The sequence below is a fragment of the Thalassophryne amazonica genome, chromosome 7, assembly GCF_902500255.1.
Source record: "Thalassophryne amazonica chromosome 7, fThaAma1.1, whole genome shotgun sequence".
In the NCBI taxonomy this organism is placed as follows: domain Eukaryota; kingdom Metazoa; phylum Chordata; class Actinopteri; order Batrachoidiformes; family Batrachoididae; genus Thalassophryne; species Thalassophryne amazonica.
In genome coordinates this window covers 105,577,996-105,598,177 of record NC_047109.1, presented here as the reverse complement: position 1 = coordinate 105,598,177, position 20,182 = coordinate 105,577,996, and the positions used below count along the sequence as shown (strand labels likewise).

General features: G+C 40.3%; 1 protein-coding gene across 3 annotated transcripts in view; it reads right to left on the bottom strand.

The window, feature by feature from the left end:
* Positions 1 to 20,182, bottom strand: part of cobl (cordon-bleu WH2 repeat protein) — a 166,016-nt gene that overhangs the window by 39,657 nt on the left and 106,177 nt on the right. For all 3 annotated transcript variants that reach the window (XM_034175268.1, XM_034175267.1, XM_034175269.1), the window contains exon 9: positions 2,231 to 2,834. In XM_034175268.1, the coding sequence (XP_034031159.1) occupies positions 2,231 to 2,834 (604 nt within the window). The remainder of the gene's footprint in view (positions 1 to 2,230; positions 2,835 to 20,182) is intronic.

Below are 20,182 nucleotides of genomic sequence, written 5' to 3'. Positions count from 1 at the left end.
CAACTTAGGTTGTGATTTGTCACCATATAAATAATTTGAACTGAAGTGAGAAGACATTTTGGATATAATATTAAAACGTAAAGCAGGTGATGAGGTCAGGAATTAGACAGCGATGTCTAATATAAATACATTAAAGATCCGTGCACCATCTATAAACCTCCTCATACATCATCGTTGCCCTTTCATCTGCCTGGGCATCATCCTCCTGTCCTTAAACCCCCCTGGTTCCTTTGGTTCTGCATCAGTTCTCTGCTACCAGACTGCCAAACCCTTCCCATGCTCCTTTCTCTGAACTCCGTTATGGTACTCCTACCTTTCTCATCATTATTCTGAGGTTTGCTGCACTCTCATGTCTGGTGCTGACAGAAACGACAGCCGTCTGCTGAAATCTCCTTTTTTGCTGGAGAGAAAGATCTAGGTTATATAAAGATCGATACGAGGCCAGCGAGAGTTCAAGTCGGCGCTGTTTAAATCTGTGATGGATTAATGTACGTCTGACAGCAGGGGAGGTTTGTGTGAGTGTCTGCACATTTGCAAAAGACAGAAACTAAAAAAAGAGCAAGAGATAAGCAGAAGGTGGGGGACTGACAAGTGCAGGTGAGTGACAAGGACCGTATTGTTTTATGAGTTACAATGAAAACCAGCTCCACAAGTTCCTCTACTTCATCACACACATACACACTCACAGCATCGTTTCCCACTCTGTGCACGTCACCTGTGACATTTTAAGTTTCAGAAGTTGTTGTAGTCTGACAGCTCAGCACTTCAGGGCAGACAGATTTTTCCAGTGGGTAGAAAACCTCCACCGGCAACATCTACCCGTCTCAATTCACCAGCATATTGAAACCGTGTTTAACAAGACTGTCATCAAACAGCTTCATTTTCTTTGATGACTATAAATGTTTTATGTGATATTTCAGGTGGGTTAATTCAGACTGTTTTTCACAGGGAAACTGATGGAAGGCATTCAAAGAAAGAATGATGAATGCTGTGATAATATTAGAGAACAACAGGCAGGTCTCATTACTGCTTCACTTCCTGTTGCATTGCTTGCGGTTTCATGATAATTCTATCTTTAGGTGTTGTTCTGGTGTTTCAAATCTGTCATTGATGGGAACATATGTCAAGGAGATAATGCTTTCAGTGCTGTTTGTCTGAGAGCAGAGTTAAGCAAAAACTATGAACTGATTTTCTTAAATCTTGGTGGCACGGTGGAGGGCACAGTGGCTTAGTGGTTAGCACCACTGGTGCCTCACAGCAAGAAGGTCGTGGGATGGCTTCTCACTCTTTCTGTGTGGAGTTTGCATGTTCTCCCCATGTCTGTGTGGGTTTCCTCTGGGCACCTCGGTTTCCTCCCACAATCAAAAACATGCTTATTTAGGGTCTGCTCCTTTCTTTGCTGCTGACCAAGGCAGCATCTCTACATCTGGAGTTGGTCCCCGGGCGCCAGACTGTGGCTGCCCACTGCTCCTAGTGGTTGGATTGTGTCCAACTGTAATTACAATGGGTTAAATGCAGAAGACATGTTTTTTGTATGTATGTATATGTACGACAATAAAGGCTCAAATATTATTATTATTATTATTAGTGGCCAGCACTGTTGCCTCAGAGAGAATGTCCTGGGATCACTTTCCACCTGATCCTTTCTGTGGGGGGTTTGTTCTCCCTGTATTTGCGTGGGTTCCCTCCGGGTGCTCCAGCTTCCTCCCACTTCCAAAGACATGCAGGTTAGGTGAATTAGTTACTTTAAAATGACCATGGCCCTGCCGGAGACTGGCCTGTCCAGGGTGTACCATGCCGCTTGCCCAGTGACTGCTGGGATAAGCGCCAGCTCCCCTGTGATTCTCAATTGCAATAAGTGGAAAATGAGGGAATGAATTGTACAAAGGCAGGGTACAGAGCAAGAGGAAACTATTGGAGGTTATCCAATTAATGGGGGGAATCCAGGAATTAAAAAAAACTTATTTAACACTGAAAGACTGAAACTTTTCTAAAACATGCCACAACACTGCTGCTGAGGCAGTGAATAGTCACAGTGATATAAATAAAGTTGACACTGGTCATCAGTAAAAAGATAAATAAATATAATACAAAATACTGGCTTCTGTTATCAGATTGGGACATCCCTATTGATTGCTCTAAATCAAAAAGTCTTGCAGATAGTTTTTAACTGACACATTTTAGCTGCTGGTCATTCTTTGCCGTGTTATGTCAAAATATAGATATTTACCTATTGTACTGTTTCTGTTGTTCTCAACTTTATCCAGTTTGAGGTTGAGAGCTGACTTGGTCGCTGACTTCGAGCTGCTCCTTGAAGATCCATCCTGCTCTAATTTGGCAGCCATGTTACTGGCCTGCATCGAATCCTCCATCCTGATCTTGGGGGTGGAGCTTTTCACTGGGGGTAGTGCTTGTGCAGATGTTGACTCATTGAATGTGCTGCTGCTGCTGGTTCTACAGTCAGGACCTACCTGATCTAGGTCGGTATCGGAGTCACTGACGCTGTGGCTGAGTTCAGAGCTGGAATCCTGGATAACGTGGCTGATTCTGGTCATGCTGCTTGAGGACGGAGAGCTAGAGTTGCAGGTTACAGTTGGGGGTTGTACTGATGCTTCTAGGGAGGCTGGTTCTGTTAGCGTAGCAGTAGAAGGCACCGTGGTGGACTGTGCTGCCTTGCTATGGAAAGCTGTAGTAGTTGTTTCAACACTGTGGATTTCAACGATGGCAGCAGCAGAGGCAGAGGCGTTGTCGGGACACGGAGTGATGGAACCTGGGGTGGAAGGAGGAGCTGGAGCCTTCCGTTTCCTCTGTTGGATTTCTGACCCACTGCCCATCTGATAGAGAGAGAAAAAGGAAGAGCAGAAATTTATGTGCGTCTGAATGTGGAGTTAGACTATAAATCAGCCTGTAAATTCAGTCTGCCGGTATTGTTTTCCAATCAATAATTAAATGAAGTCAAGCTCTGGGAAGCATCTGAGTCTTAAGACCCTTCAGGACACAACTGTTTCTTTATTATGTTTTTTTTTTTTTTTTTTTTTAAGAAACAGATGCTGTTTAATGCTGTACAGCGCCGTTCTAATACAATTTATTGAAGCTAGTGGTTAATGTTTTTAAGGGAAGATTATTCAACTGCAACATCAATGACTGTCATTTGTGACAGCTGCAATCATGAATTACACACTGACAACTACAAGGTGAACAGGTGACAGAACTTGGCTCTTAGGAAAACATCGCAATTCCTTTAAAAATACATATATACAAACAAAGTGCTCCATCATCGGATACAAGCATCATTTGAAATTTACACCTGACAATTTTGATTGTGTTCCTCTGAGTACCCATGGGCAATCAATCAATCAATTTTTTTATATAGCGCCAAATCACAACAAACAGTTGCCCCAAGGCGCTTTATATTGTAAGGCAAGGCCTTACAATAATTATGTAAAACCCCAACGGTCAAAACGACCCCCTGTGAGCAAGCACTTGGCTACAGTGGGAAGGAAAAACTCCCTTTTAACAGGAAGAAACCTCCAGCAGAACCAGGCTCAGGGAGGGGCAGTCTTCTGCTGGGACTGGTTGGGGCTGAGGGAGAGAACCAGGAAAAAGACATGCTGTGGAGGGGAGCAGAGATCGATCACTAATGATTAAATGCAGAGTGGTGCATACAGAGCAAAAAGAGAAAGAAACAGTGCATCATGGGAACCCCCCAGCAGTCTACGTCTATAGCACAAGAATGCTGTTGTGCCACAGACCACCAAAAATCTGTTTTAATGCTCAACACAGTGTATTAGTGGTATTAAAAGGGTACAATACTCAGACACATCTGACTTAAGTGGGGTTCACAACCTCCTTATGTACCATAGAAGTGCATCTCTATTCATAAGGAACCTAAAGTCATAAGCAACCTAAAGTCGGCTGATACCTTAATAGAATCAAACCGCGACTATTAAGACAAAATGATGCCCGTCCTGCAAAATGGCATTGTAATTACTGCACAGAATGTAACCATCACTGCTATCACCTTCACAAATAATCGCTCCAAAGTCTTTCCACGCCTTACTTTTCTTTGACTTGTGCTTTTTTGAAAATCTTAAAAATCTCCCAACTTCAGCTTCTCCTGCAAAGTCTCCACATGTACTCATTCAATCATGCAACTATCTGTGATAAAACGTGCATGGTGTCTTTTTACCGCTGGAGTTATTCATCTGATGATGTTTTACAAAACTATTTCTTAAACAGTGAAACCCTTTAGGTAATATTTGTGTAATATGCTTAAAATTTATTTTCACTGACCCGCCTACAAATGACCCAAATATCCTTAAAAATATTTTTATTTGACTCATAACCACAGGATCAGGCCTCACATGACTCTTACATACACAACAAACTGAACTAAAAACAACCACTGTACAAAATAAAAGGAAACATTCATGGAACAACAGACATTACTGCTATTGAATAGACCTTACTGCTTTCCTGTGGAATAAAATCAACCCCTTTGTGCCCAGTGCCATATTTGACTCTTAAATTATGCACCATCCAAATCAGGAATCATATCTACCTCCTGCAGCCATGGCTGAGTCTTCAAGTGTGGTGTTTCTGAGCTCAACTGGTTGAGCACAGGTGACAGCTACAAGAGAAAGTTGATAAATGTGCAGAGTGCAGAGCAGGTGATCGCCAGGAGCAGGGTTTGTGGCTCTTCCTCTGTGTCAGAAAGGAGTTGGGTTTGCCTCAAATTCATGGACACTTTGGGCTTTACAGTGTGTGCTATAGACTGTATAATAACACTATCACCTATGACCAAGCAACCAGGATTGGGACCAAATGACTGCAAACTGGAGTCTATATGATGCTACAATTTTTTTTACATTGAAGCAGTTCCTGTTGGGATGGTTGGCCATGCCAGAGAGAAGAAAATCCACTAATCTATTCATAAATATGCGCTTCAAATGCCATAAAGTCACTGAACATGACTCTGTGGATCCAAGGGAGGCACGCTAATGAGCATTAGTATCGATTGCAGGCCACGGAGCAGGTGATAAGAGACCCTGCAAGGATTATGACAAATGTGGGTGTGGAATCCATTAGCTTAGCGGGGAATTTAGTGCAGAAAATCCACTATGGTGATAGTGCAGTTTATTTGCCAGGGAGGGAAATTCAACAAGTTGAGACTGTGGCCTGCTTCCACAGTCGTGTCCATAAAAATCATAGAGGGATTTGCTTTCCAAACTTAATATCCATTACTATATTGGATGATGTTGAAATTGAGGATGGCCCAGTGGTTGTTCCAGCAATAGCAAAGATTTCGTGTCTGCTACCTACAACGCGCGTGGAATGTCTTAAACCTAAACCTACTTCTAGACATCTTATATATGCTACTCTGCAACCACCCCTAAACCCAAACAGTTCAACTGTAAACCCCACTGAAATCCTTAGACTGGGTCTCATTGACATAAGATCACTGTCCTCAAAATCATTGTTGATCAATGATCTAATTATTGATCATCACTTAGATATGATTGGGCTATGTGAAACCTGGCTTAAACCTACAGCTGTCCTCCCCTTAAATGAGGCCTGCCCACCAGCATATACATTTAGTCACGTCCCTCATGATACAAAGCAAGGCGGGGGTGTTGCTCTTATTTATAAATCTAGGTTTAGCTTATTAGCTGTTGGGGTTACAAATATCACTCGTTTGAGCATCTGATTCTCCACTCTGCTCAGGATATTACACATTGCCAAGGTCAGAAGAATAAAAATCAGTCGCATTATGTTGTCACTGTATATAGGCCTCATGGCCCATATTCTGAATTCTTAGATGAATTTGGTGCGTTCATCTCTAACTTGTCAACTACTGTAGATAACATTCTGATCATTGATGACTTTAACATTCATATAAATAAGCCTTCTGATCCCCTCTGCAAATCATTTATGGAAACTGTGGATTCATTAGGATTTCGGCAATGCATTCGGGATTCGACACACATTAGTGGAAATACCCTGGATCTGGTTCTCGCACGTGGTATTGCTGTTACGAATATTGACATCATGCCTCTTACATCAGTGGCGTCTGATCACTCACTTATTAAGTTTACAGTTTTGCTGCCATGTTTAGTGGAACAACAACCTTATATATCATTACGGCGATGCATCAACTCCTCAACTAAGAATGAACTCAAAGCTAAACTGCCTGATGTCTTAGCTTCACATTTGACAAATACCCAGTCAGTAGACAGACTTGTGGATAGTTTAAACTCAGTGCTCAAAACTACACTCAACATGATTGCACCACCTGTGTTAAAACCGCGCTCCCCCAAATCACAGCCACCTTGGTTCACTGATTATCTGCGTGACCTCAAGCATAAAGCAAGAGGTCTAGTATGGAAATGGCGTCGTTCAAAATTAGAAGTATTTCACCTTGCGTGGCGTGATGCTATCTTAGACTATAAGCATGCATTACTGGCTACAAAGTGGACTTACTACTCTGATTTGATCAACAAAAACAAGCATAACTCAAAGTTCTTGTTCGACACGGTGGCAACACTTATGCATGGACAACCACCTGTAGATTACTTTGAGATGAAAATAGATAACATTAGGTTGAAAATATCCCAGCATGCCTTAACACAGCCACTACACCCTGCTATTAAGGTGGGCGCCACTACTGAGGTATTACTTGGATTTACAGAATTTGATAGTATCTCACTAGGCATGCTGACAAAACTCGTAATGTCAACAAGAAGCACAACCTGTTTATTTGATCCTATACCAACAAAACTGTTTATGGACCTGTGGCCCACTCTTGGGCTGACTGTGCTGGAAATTATTCATCTTTCTTTGACTTCTGGATCTGTTCCTAAATGTTTCAAATCTGCAGTGATTAAACTATTACTTAAGAAACCAAATCTTGACCCTAGTGTATTGACAAACTATCGGCCGATATCAAATCTATCATTTTTCTCTAAAATTCTGGAAAAAGTGGTGTCACGGCAGCTCGTGGATTATCTTACTGAGAATAATCTCTGAGCCACTGCAGTCTGCTTTTAGAAAATATCATTCCACAGAGACGGCTCTCACTAAAGTGCTGAATGATCTTCTGCTTACAATGGATTCGGACACCACTACGGTTCTGTTGCTGTTAGATCTCAGTGCTGCATTTGATACAGTGGATCATCATATTCTTTTGGGATTACTGGGAGTGCCCTTGTATGGTTGACGTCATACTTGACCAGTCGTTCTCACTGTGTTTTGTACAGTAACACTACCTCTAACCTTAGTGACATGATATTTGGGGTTCCACAGGGGTCTGTCTTAGGCCCCCTGCTTTTCTTCCTTTATATAGCACCCCTTGGGCACATATTGCGGCATTTTAGGATTACCTTTCACTGCTATGCAGATGATACTCAGTTATACATGCCGATAACTGCTGGTAATCTCGTTCACATAAAATCCTTAGAAGATTGCCTTGCAGCAGTGAGAGGTTGGATGTCTAGAAACGTCCTACTTATAAACTCTGATAAGACTGAAATGATGGTTCTTGGTCCAGTAAGACATCGCCATCAATTTGACCAGTTAAAGCTCAGCCTCGGCTCGTGTGTCATACATCACACTGACAAAGTGAGGAACCTTGGTGTAATTTTTGATCCTTCGTTGTCCTTTGGCCTCCACATTAGAAATATTACTAGGACTGCTTTCTTCCACCTGCGAAATATAGCTAACATTCATCCCATCCTGTCTATGGCTGATGCTGAGACCCTGATCCATGCATTTATCTCTTCTGGTTTACCGCAGTCTAGCATTAGGGGTCTCCAACTGCTTCAAAATGCTGCAGCCAGACTTTTGACACGAAGCAGAACGTTCGACCACATTACACCCATTTTGGCATCCCTTCACTGGCTTCCTGTCCCACTGAGATCACATTTTAAGGTTCTGCTACTAACCTATAAAATTATTCATGGACTGGCACCTCCCGACCTAGCTGACCTAATTAAACCTTACGTACCGGCCCGGGCTTTACATTCTCAGGGTGCAGGACTACTTTGTGTCCCTAAGGTGAATAAGAAGTCTGCGGGTCACAGAGCTTTCTCTTATCATGCCCCTGTTCTGTGGAATGATCTCCCTGCGTCAATAAAACAGTCAGATTCTGTGGAGATTTTCAAGTCCAGACTTAAGACACACTTTCCCTTTCATATAGCTAGCATACTGGTACAGTTTTGTTTTACGCTTTTTACTCTTTTAATTCATTTATTAGTAATTGGAGCGGGCTGTGGCCTCAACTTTACCTAAATTCTGGGTCTTTTAGTGAAGTTTAGGGCTAGTGGCCGGCGATCACCTTAGTATTTCTCTGTTTTTCTTGTTGTTTAATGCTGGCAAGTTATACAGTATTTTTTTGTCTTTCTGATGCCTGATTCTGTTTTTCTCTCTGTTTAAGGTGCAGCTCCATCCAGAGATGGGAGTTGTGTTCGTGTTGGCAATCCTCCTGTCCTGTGCGCCAATAGCATTTCTTGTATATTTGTCTGTGAATTGTTCTGTGAATTGTTTTGTAATTTATGTTTGTAGCATGGCCCAAGCAGAGGGTCACGCCTTTGAGTCTGGTCTGCTTGACGTTTCTTCCTCAGAGGGAGTTTTTCCTTACCACTTTTGCTCTGGGGGTTGGTAAGGTTAGACATTACCTGTGTGAAGCGCTTTGAGGCAACGCTGTTGTGATTTGGCGCTATATAAATGAAAATAAATTGAAATTGAATTGAAAATTGATTGCGAATAGGTGTGGCATAGCTCATGCTATATCATGAAACCAATGGGACATTTTTCAATTTAAAGCAACAATGCCACAATGAGGTAAGCAGAAATCAATCAAAATTAATTCTTTCATTTCTATATTAGCTTATTCCAATTAAGGGTCATGGGGAACTGGAGGCTATCCCAGCAGTCTTTGGGTGAGAGGAGGGGCAGAACCTGAACAGGCCACCAGTCCATCACAGGGCCACACATACAGACAAACACACTCACTTTTGGTCAATTTAAAGTTTCCACTACACCTAACCGGCATATCTTTGGAAATGGGAGGAAACCAAAGCACCCATGCAAACGAGGAAAACATACCAACTCGACACAGAAAGGACCAGGTGGGAAGCAATCCCAGGATCTTCGTGCTATGAAACAACAGTGTGAACCACTATTCCACCCTGCTGCCTGAATTTGAGAAAGGTTTTGCAACATTAATACCATTTTAGGTGTCTTCATAAACAGTCATGTCAGAGAAGTGTTGGAGGTTTTCCTGCCTGCTGGTCATTTAATGTGGGGAACGAAGTCAGAAGACAAGACTAAGACTGACAGGAAACAGACTTCAATATTAGATTTTATATTAAAAGATGTCTTCACTGAACAGAGAGTTGCTACAACAGCTTGCAAGCTGCCCTCACCCGGCGCGGTACCTAAATTTTCCACCTACACTCGACTCTGCACCCAGACGGTCGGGCTGTTGTCCTCAGCGTGGATCAGTAAAGTTATGTGACTGGTTGAAAAATGTTGCGTCTGACATTTATATGCGGTGACTGCTCGCATTGTATATCTGAACCAGTATGTGTAAAAGTAAAACTGTGTTTGTGGTGGTAAGCAAAAGAACAGCATCCATCATGGTGTCCCGGAGGAGATATGAAGTTATCAAATACACCAAGGACATGGCCATGAGACATACTTTCCAACAGAAGCAACCATTCAGACTAGTCAACCTGAAACTGGAGTTTCAGAAAAGGAAAAAAAGAGTCAGCAAAACAAGTGACAGAATAACACACCAAGGAAAAAAGACAGTAAAGAAGGGGGGGAAAAAAAAATGGAAAAAAAAAAAAATCTCCCCTTACTAGCTGTGAGGCTGGTTTTATAAGAATCAATCTGAAGTGGGCAGGTTTAAACTGCTTCTAAGAAATCACATCTGCTGGTGCTTTGTTCAACGTTCACCTACTTTGAAAGACAGCAGAGAACATGCCCTGAATTGTACTAAATGTTGCATGATGCAACACTAAATGTATGATGCATGCCTGTTGGAGCATGAGTGTGCACAGTGCGAATGCAGGCACATCAGTGGTTGTCATTGAGAAATTATAAGCCGAAATGGTCCGATTGACTTTATTTTTGGAGAAGTGTTAAGTCCTATGAGGCCCTGAGGTCGACGAGACTTCTTGACACTGTCTGGACAGGATGTCAGTCCATCGCAGGTTACTTCCCCAGCCAATGTACATTTACAGCTTGGTGGACTGGAACAACGCCGAAAAAATGTCTTGTCCAAGGACATGGACAGTGTGAGGGATACACAGGAAATTGAGCGCAGGTCTACATTTATATGTGTGTGTGTGTGTGTGCATGTGTGTGCTGCAGAACAGAGTTTAGAACACTATGTGATGTAAACAAGTCATATGGATGAATATCTGTTGTCACAAGCAGATATTTGAGCTCTTTCAGCAGGAAGCCTGTCCAAAGAATACTCCTGAGGGTGAGCTTCTGCAGGCAGGGGGAATGTCCAGCTCAATCAAGACTAACTAAACAGTCAACTTCTGGCTGGTGCTGCACCGTAGGAAGACCATACAGAGGCATTTAAATGGAAAAAGACAAGATATAATCAGCTTCATGTGACATATGTGGATAGTCTAATGTTGTTGCCAGAGGATGTTGGCCACTGTGGTTTTCTTGCCTATTGCATGATTGTCTTCCTTTCACAACTAGGGCTTAGTGGATCCCATAAGAGCTGCTGAGAGAGCATTGAGCTGGATATGGTCAAAGTCCCAAAAGAAGCCTTCAACCTGATGTTGGAGTGATGTGGCCTGCATTATAAGACACCCCTGGTATCATTATAGCCTCTTTGTGGTGCCCGAGATGGTAGTACCATCAGTAGCCACCAAAATTATGCAAGCATTCCTAGTTGGTGGCTGATGAAGGGGGTGTCCCGCAGTCTTGACTTTAAGTATATCTCTGTAAATAAATGCATGTTGCATGGAGCCGCATGGCGCAAAGCAACGCCGTGATGAAGCCTCACAGAACATGTGGCATGTCCAGCTCATGCTCAATTTCTCAGATAATCACACGACTGAAAAGCAACCGACAGCCGTCTGAAATCCACCTGAAAGCCGTCCTGTGAGACCAACACGGAGGTGGTTTTGTGCCGCGTAATGCATGGCTCCGTGGCGCGTCCCTCCGCTTTTCTTTCCATGAAAAAAAACTCCTGTAACAGTGGAATGTGCCGAAAAAGTGCTGATGTCCACGCCTTCTGCCTTTTTGTGAAAGTACACGACGTCCCGGATCAACAAAGCCTTCACGTTGGAAATTATCTGGTTGTTCCAGCGGGGTTGGAGCCTATCGATCGGCTCTCGGAGCGCGGCGTGCTCTCAGCAGTGGTGGGCGGTCTTTAAACTGTCTGGATCACTCCTTAATCTGTATATCCCCATAAAATCGTCCCTGAAAGCCATATTAATTTTCCGAACGGTGTCCACCTGGAGGTCTCTCAGTTTCTGGAAAAAAAAATTGATGTAGCAAAGTTCCAAATCATTCAGACATTTATTCGCAATAAAAAAAAACAACGAGAGGGGTGGACCACTGCTTACACAAAGCCTGCTCACAGGTGAATGACGCAACCGACAGGCGTGAAAAAACTCACGCATACGCACAAAGGTTCAAGCTTGGCTGATGCAATCACACGTGATTCAAATCCATATGGTTTTTGAAAAAGGTCCGATACTTTTTGGACAGACCTCGTATGTTTTATTCTTGGTGGGTTCACTCCCTGATGGTAACTGGGTGTTGAAGTATATTGAGCAAAACACCCCTAAACTATTCAACTTTGGAACAAATTCTTTCCTTCAATCCTGAACAAAGGTGGAATAAATATGTAAAGGGAAAAAAACAAGATACATTACATCTGCCTAGCAGGCTTACGCAAAAACTAAACTATACCGATTTTCTTGAAACTTGGAAGAGTGGGATATGGGCCAAGGGACAGACCATTAATTTTTGTAGTGGATCCAATTAAAGAAGCAGATCCAGTAATCCTCCCAATTTTGTCTGATGTTGCAATATAGGACAATTAAGTAGATTCCTGTCAATTACTCAGAAATTAATACAAAGACAGCAAAATAAATAAGGTATTCACTTGACATATTTCAACAATATATATTTAATTTGGTGCAGATCCCTATAAAGATCCCGTTTTTAATGGACCACAATATGAATTTTATGGGGATGCATTTATATTGAATGAATCTAATCTTTCACACACTGGGTGAGAAACCCACAACTACTTTTCCACATATTCTGGCATACAAACATTTAATTCTAATGGCGTGAACACAACAAAATGATTCAAGTTTTACGGGACTTCATACAAACACAAATATGTTTTTCTGCTCACAGAATGGGCGTAAAAAAAAAAGAATAGCAGATTTCTATTAAAATTATTATCTTTGATTTACCTAATGTAAATGAGGAAGACAACTTTCAGATCAATGTTCAATAACATAAATGAGTCCTTACAAGTACAAGGTTACACACGTGTGCATGTGTTCTCTTCATTGTGGAAAGTAAGACTGCAGCAGAGCTCTGCCGTGACACAGTAAGGGTCATGCCCCGTTCAGCTTTTCTGAGCGAAGGAACAAGAACATACACACTCAGACGTGCACACCCATGAGAAGGAACAGTACATCTCAGAGCTCAGCCTGAGCTGGGCTCTCTGGATTAGTTGAGGGCTGCGGGGTTAAGTGTGTGCCGGTCTCAGGGCTTTACTGGCGCCATGACTGGTGGCACGAGATGTATTTAAGATAGTTTGAGACTCAAGAGTCTGCATTATATCATGTTCAAGGTCACAGTATACATTACATTACGATGGCTATACATTATGCGTAAACTGTATATGGCCCTTGTTTACACGTTATGGTTACCGTAACCCACGTCTGTTGGTTTGTTAGGTTTGTTCTAAAATGAATGGACTAACTACAGTGGAAATTATGGAACAGCTGTGTCTGACACAATAGAAACTTTAATTTTGGCTCAGTTCTGAGCATTATTTATAGTTCTAAACTTAATGTATTCTAACTGTGGCTTTCAAATTTGAAACTACTGTAAAATATATAAATACGTCAGGTCCATATACTGCAGACAATTTAAAAACAAACCTGCAAATGATGGCAGAAGCACCAAATTCAGCATAAATACTCAGATATTACTCTTGAAAAACCGACTGGCCACTTGAATTTTCAATAGGCAGCCAGGTAGGTGTCAACTGAAGAATTACAGAGGAGTAAAAATTAAAAGATTGTCCTATCAAATTGAAAACTATACCACATATTTGTCTGATCATAAATATTCCAAAAAGGCATAGTTTGGACTATCTATGACTGTTATCTGACCATGGGTCCGAAGAAGGCACTGACGGCGGAGGAGGGAGACGATATCAAGAAGTCCCTGGACTTTTTGTCTGAGGAAATCTCTGTGGTTAAAATGCAGCAGAAATCCATTATGGAGCTGGTGGAAGAAGTGAAGGCTCTCCGGATCCAGAATGCCGAGAAAGACCGGCGTCTGGTGTACCTGGAGAACCGTGTTGCGGAGTTGGAACAGTACACAAGGATGAACAACGTTATTATTACAGGAATTCATATTAAACCTCGATCCTACGCACGGGCGGTGTCAGAAGACAGCGGAGGGGAGGCCAACGAGCAGGAGGCCAGCTCAGTGGAACAACAGGTGGCTGACTTCCTGCGATCTAAAGGTATTCAAATGGACTGTAATAACATTGAAGCGTGCCACCCCCTGCCCAGGAGAGAGGATGGAGACAAGCGAGCAGTTATAATGAGGTTTGTCAACAGAAAACATAAAATGGCATTGTTAAAACAGGGACGGAAACTTAAAGGAACAAACGTATTCATCAATGAACATCTGACCAAAAGAAACGCAGACATCGCCAGGAAAGCTCGTTTCTTAAAAAAGCAGGGAAAAATTCAACAGACATGGACATCCAACTGCAAAACATTTATCAAATTGAATGGAACACCAGAACAAGCGAAGGTTATGGTAATCAGGAACATCGAGGATCTGGACAAATATGACCAATAAGGTATGAGGACACAAACACATCACAACACCATGACACAGACCAGAGGAACCTATTCATCTACTACCTATTCATCTACATCTGGAGACAAGAAGGCTATAACTCAAAGGATTGCTGATCATGGAAAAGTAGAACTGAGAACATTTAAATACACAGACCACAATGTACTGGACTTGGAGCACAATATAGACCCGGACAATAATTTCTTCTCAAATATCAATGACAGTTGTTGCTATTATACAGATGAACAGTTTAATCGGATCATTAAAACGGATAACAAATTATCAATAATCCATTTCAACAGCAGAAGTCTATATGCAAACTTTAACAACATTAAAGAATATTTAAGTCAGTTTAAAAAAATATTTAACATAATTGCTATATCAGAAACATGGATCAATGAAGATAAAGGAATGGATTTTGAACTGGATGGATATGAATTTAATTGTGTAAACAGAAAGAATAAGAGTGGAGGAGGAGTGGCTGTGTATGTGGATAAGAACATGGATTATAAAATAGTAGACAATATGACAACTGTGATTGATAACTTATTAGAATGTATAACTATTGAAATATGTGAAGAAAAAAGCAAAAATGTATTAGTCAGCTGTATATATAGAGCACCAGGATCTTGTATTGAAACATTCACTGACTGTATGGGAAAAATGTTCTCAAAAACTAATCAAAAAACTGTGTTCATTTGTGGTGACTTAAATATCGATCTGCTCAATCCAAATAAGCATAAAATAACAGATGAATTTATCAGTATAATGTACAGTATGAGTTTATATCCAAAAATCACCAGGCCAAGCAGAATTACATCCCATAGTGCCACCTTAATTGATAATATATTCAGCAATGATATTGAGAATAACACTGAGTGGATTATTAATCAATGACATTAGTGATCATCTACCAGTTTTCATCGTTTATAATAGAAACCATCGGCGGAATCAGCCAGAGGAGAAAATAAAATACAGGCGAGTGCGGACAGAGGAAAACATGAACACACTAAAGAAGGATTTACAGGAGCAAAACTGGGAAAAGGTATACAGTGAAAGTGATGTTGATAGTGCATATGAAACTTTTTTACAAATATTTACATCATTATATGATAAAAATTGTCCAATTAAACAAGACTACAGAAAACAAAAAATCCAAGCTCGACCATGGATGACGAAAGGGTTACGAAATGCATGTAATAAGAAAAATACACTGTATAGAGAATTCATAAAACTAAAGACTAAAGAGGCAGAAAATAGATATAAGAAATACAAAAATAGATTAACTAATATTATACGGGTATGTAGGAAGGAATATTATAGTAACATATTATATAATAACAAAAACAATATTAAAGGAATATGGGATATATTAAATAGCATTATCAAAAATGGTAATAAAAAACAGAGTTACCCTCAGTATTTCATTGATAATAATGTCAAGAAGGAAAATAAGGATGAGGTAGTCAACGGTTTTAATAATTTTTTTGTAAATATTGGACCAAGCTTGGCAGAAAAAATTCCTGATTCCCAACCTGAGGATTGGGATAATAATCTCATAGAAAGAAATCCCTGTTCAATGTTCCTCACAGCAGTGGATGGAAAAGAAATTATAGACATTGTGAATAATTGTAAATATAAAACATCTACCGATTTAAATGAAATTGATATGGTGGTGGTAAAACAGGTCATTGAATGGATTGTAGAACCATTAACATACATCTGTAACTTATCATTTCAAACCGGTAAATTTCCCAATCAAATGAAAATAGCTAAGGTTGTGCCGCTGTATAAGACTGGGGATAGACACCACTTCACAAATTATAGACCTGTTTCTTTGCTTCCACAATTTTCCAAATTATTAGAAAAGTTATTCAATAATAGATTAGACAAATTCATAAATAAACATAAATTACTTACTGATAGTCAATATGGATTCAGAGCACATAGTTCAACATCACTTGCATTAACAGAATCAGTTGAGGAGATTACAAACGCCATAGACCACAAATTACATTCAGTTGGAATATTTATAGACCTTAAAAAGGCTTTTGATACAATCAATCATGACATATTAATCAGTAAACTTGAACAGTATGGGATTAGGGGGTTGGTGTTGCACTGGGTGAGAAGCTACTTAAGTAACAGAAAACAGTTTGTGAAGTTGGGGGAATATACATCATCATGCTTGGACAATGCTTGTGGCGTCCCACAGGGGTCAGTATTGGGTCCAAAACTGTTTCTAACTTATATAAATGATATTGTCAATGTTTCCAAAATATTAAAATTAGTATTATTTGCAGATGACACAAGCATTTTTTGTTCAGGGGGGGATTTGCAGGAGTTACTGAGGAGGATCAGTATAGAAATGGGAAAATTGAAAATATGGTTTGACAGAAACAAATTATCATTAAACTTAAGTAAAACAAAATACATGTTATTTGGCTATTGTAATACAGACATACAGGTTCAGTTACAAGTCGAGGGGGTAGATATTGAAAGGGTACATGAAAATAAGTTTCTGGGGGTGATAATAGATGATAAGATAAACTGGAAGACTCATATAAAACATATACAAAGTAAACTGTCAAGAAGCATTTCAGTTCTAAACAAAGCGAAACATATTCTGGACCACAACTCACTCCGCATTCTTTACTGCTCACTGGTTTTACCATATTTACAGTACTGTGCAGAGGTATGGGGTAATACTTATAAAGGTACAACACAATCACTATCAGTAATGCAGAAAAGAGCTATAAGAATTATTCATAATACTGGCTATAGAGATCATACAAATCCACTATTTTTACAATCCAAATTCTTAAAATTCACAGACTTGGTTCATTTTCAAACAGTACAAATTGTGTATAAAGCAATAAACAATTTACTTCCAGCAAATATTAAAAATATGTTTTTTAACAGATCAGGGGATTACAGTCTGAGGGGGAAATTTAATTTAAAGCATCAGTGGGCACGAACAACATTAAAAGGTTTCTGTATTTCTGTCTGTGGGGTGAGGATGTGGAACAGATTGGGAGTGAGGCTCAAGCAATGTCCAAGCATGAACCAGTTCAAACAGCGGTACAAAAATATGTTTTTTTCTAGGTATAGGGAGGAGGAAGGGTAATGAGGGTTAGGATGTTTTTGTTTTTTGCTTCGGCTTGTAAATATATAGTATTTTGTATGTAAGTAGGTATGTGTAGGTGTATATTTATGTTTGTGTATATATATGTGTATATATATGTATATATGTGTGTATATGTGTATATATGTGTATGTATATTGATATGTATATATATGTATATATATATATATATTGATATCGGTTTAGGTGTGTAGGAATCTATGTGTATATGTGGCAAAGGGTATTACTGGTTGTGGGGAAGAAGGGGTAGGGATAAATAAGCTGATGCTTCACCCTACCCCTTTTCGGACATGTTGGGTACACAGTAGGAACTTTTTTGTTGTTGTCTTTACTGATCTATCTTGTAATTGTTGTTGTATCAAATGTTCGAAATAAACAGTTTTCATTCATTCATTCATTCAATATTATGGAGTTATGGGGTAAAAACAGCAAGCATGCGGAAAAATGTCAATTTCAGTTTGTACAGGGGTCAAAATATAAAGTTGCTCCAAGTTTGTTCAAAAGAGTAACATCTAAGGAGTATTTGTGCCGAATTTGGTGCTTCTATTGCCATTTGCAGGATTCCTCTGTAAATACTCTGTTAACTGCTGCACTAATAAGAAGTTGGGCAGTGATAATTTTTGTAATTTTGCATTTGTACACAACCACAATGGCATTGGAATGAAACAATCAAAATGTGCTTGCAGTGTCTATGCTCAGCTTAACCTCTTGTGGAATCATGGCCATTTTTGCAGTCTCTCCATTTTTAAACACTGTATGCTATTGGACAAACTAAATGTAAGTATTATTATTGATACAAATCATCACTTTTGCTGCCAGTTTCCTTTAAACAAGTCAAGGGATGGATACAATACCATTTCTCAGGCACTGAATATGTTTAGCGCTTAATTTAAAGCAATGATTAGGAAATACAAACATTATGGTACTGGATGTTAAATCTATCTGGAGTAGGCAGTTTTCAAAATCTGGGTGACCATACAAGAATGACACTAGGGAAGCCACCAAGACAACTCAGATGGCGTTAAAGGCTTTTGTGGGTAAGACAAAGTGCAACATTTGTCTGTTGCACTAGTCCTTACACAGATTCAAATGGAGCGACTCACACACTAATTTCCTAATAGAGTAAGTCTCTTCAGCTTCTCCCTTGTTTCACTCGGAGTCATCATAGCAGAGCTGAGGTGGGTCTGCATGCTGATTTGGCACAAGTTTTAGGCCAGATGCTCTTCCTGACACAACTCTATGTTACATGGAGAATGGGCAGGGTTGACCTCGAACCTGGATCCTTCCACACTGGAAACAAGCGTACTTATCCACTCGGCCACCACCACTACCTAACAATTTCCTTATAAAGAAGATGTAAAATTTCAGCCAGTTTTGTCAGAATGCACACGGGACACTTGCTAGAATGTTATGAGACAGATCTTAGAATGCATATTTTAAGATGTCACTGAAGACTCCCAGACATCCAGGTGAATTATTTTGAGTTTCATCTCCAACATATTTTTGCAGTCATTCACGTGGCATCTTCAGACTCGAGCAAACTGATTTCGGAGTCTAAAGGTACAACTCTCCAAGAACAGAACGTAATACACTTTTAGCTGTATGTGTGGCGTAATGTCCAAAACAAAAATTCCAGTTCCTTTTAACTCAAATTGGAGATTGCATGTCTGAAAATACTTGATGGACATTTGTGGGGCATTAGCGGCACTAATAAAACTGTATAAATGCCAATTATTTGCAGTATTTAAACAACAATAAATTTTCAACATGATGCTGGGACAAGAGAAGGGGTATTTTTTTCTTTTCAGGGTGGTATGGTCTCATGTAAAAGAAAAAAGTCTGAAAACAAAACATGTGGTCGTGGGCAAGTTGGCAGTACTTGTACCGGTACACGTTTTCAAGAAGTTCAAACGAGGCCATTTCAGGACAATTTGTGTGTCCAGTAAATTTTCCACTTTATGGTTTGAGAAACACGTGGCCCCATGTCGAGGCACGTTGATCAGACAGGCCCACCCCATGGAGTCTTCAGTAGTGGTGGGACCATTCATCTGTTGTTTGGAGAAATGCTTGATGGCAGAGGGCCTTTGTGATGCGGAATGTGTTAGAGGTTACAGCGTATGTGTGTGCCTGTGCATGTCTGCATGCATGACGACATTCGCCCACAGTGTGTGTATGTACTGTACGTGAGTGTCATAGATAATAATAGCAGCAGAGCTGTTTCCACATTATGGGAGCACCGAAGTCAAAAACATCCTTACGGTGGGCTGGAGAACAGCCGGCGTGCTGGGCTGATTGTACAAGTTATTATGAACATGTGTGGGTCTGTATGTAACATGAAAAGACTTTTGTTTGAAGTCTTAATGTGCGTGTTGGGGTGATGCTAACCAAGGATAACAGGGCAAAAAGACAAATGGTCAACCAAGGTCCAATTAACCCATTGAGAACTCAAATGTTCATCTTTCCCCTGTTACAGTATCAAGAGTTGGAGGAGTAACATCTATAATAAATACATAAAAATTGGACTGTCACAAGGAATTAAAAGTGGGAATGTCTGGAGCATTTTTATTTATTTATTGGTTTGTTTCTTGTCTTGATCCGACTATACATCCACCAGTCTAGGTTTATGTAAACGTACTACAGACTAACAGCAGATGTAGACCACAGTGCGTTCCAGTTTACATCACTTATCCATAACTTGGAAAATGACCTCAGAACATGGGCAAAAGAAGAAACCATTACATTTTGGAGGACATAATGGGGTACCTCGGCATTTGTTTTTGTTAAAGGACTTTATGGTTTTTACCAAGATTTCCCAAAACCTCCTGAACCAGTTTCTTCCCTTACAAAAAAAGAGGCAAAATCTCAGCTAGCTTGCCAGAAGGCACATGCAAGACACAAGCCTAGTTGTGTGTTTCAGGTCTTTAACTTGGGATTTTTGTGCAT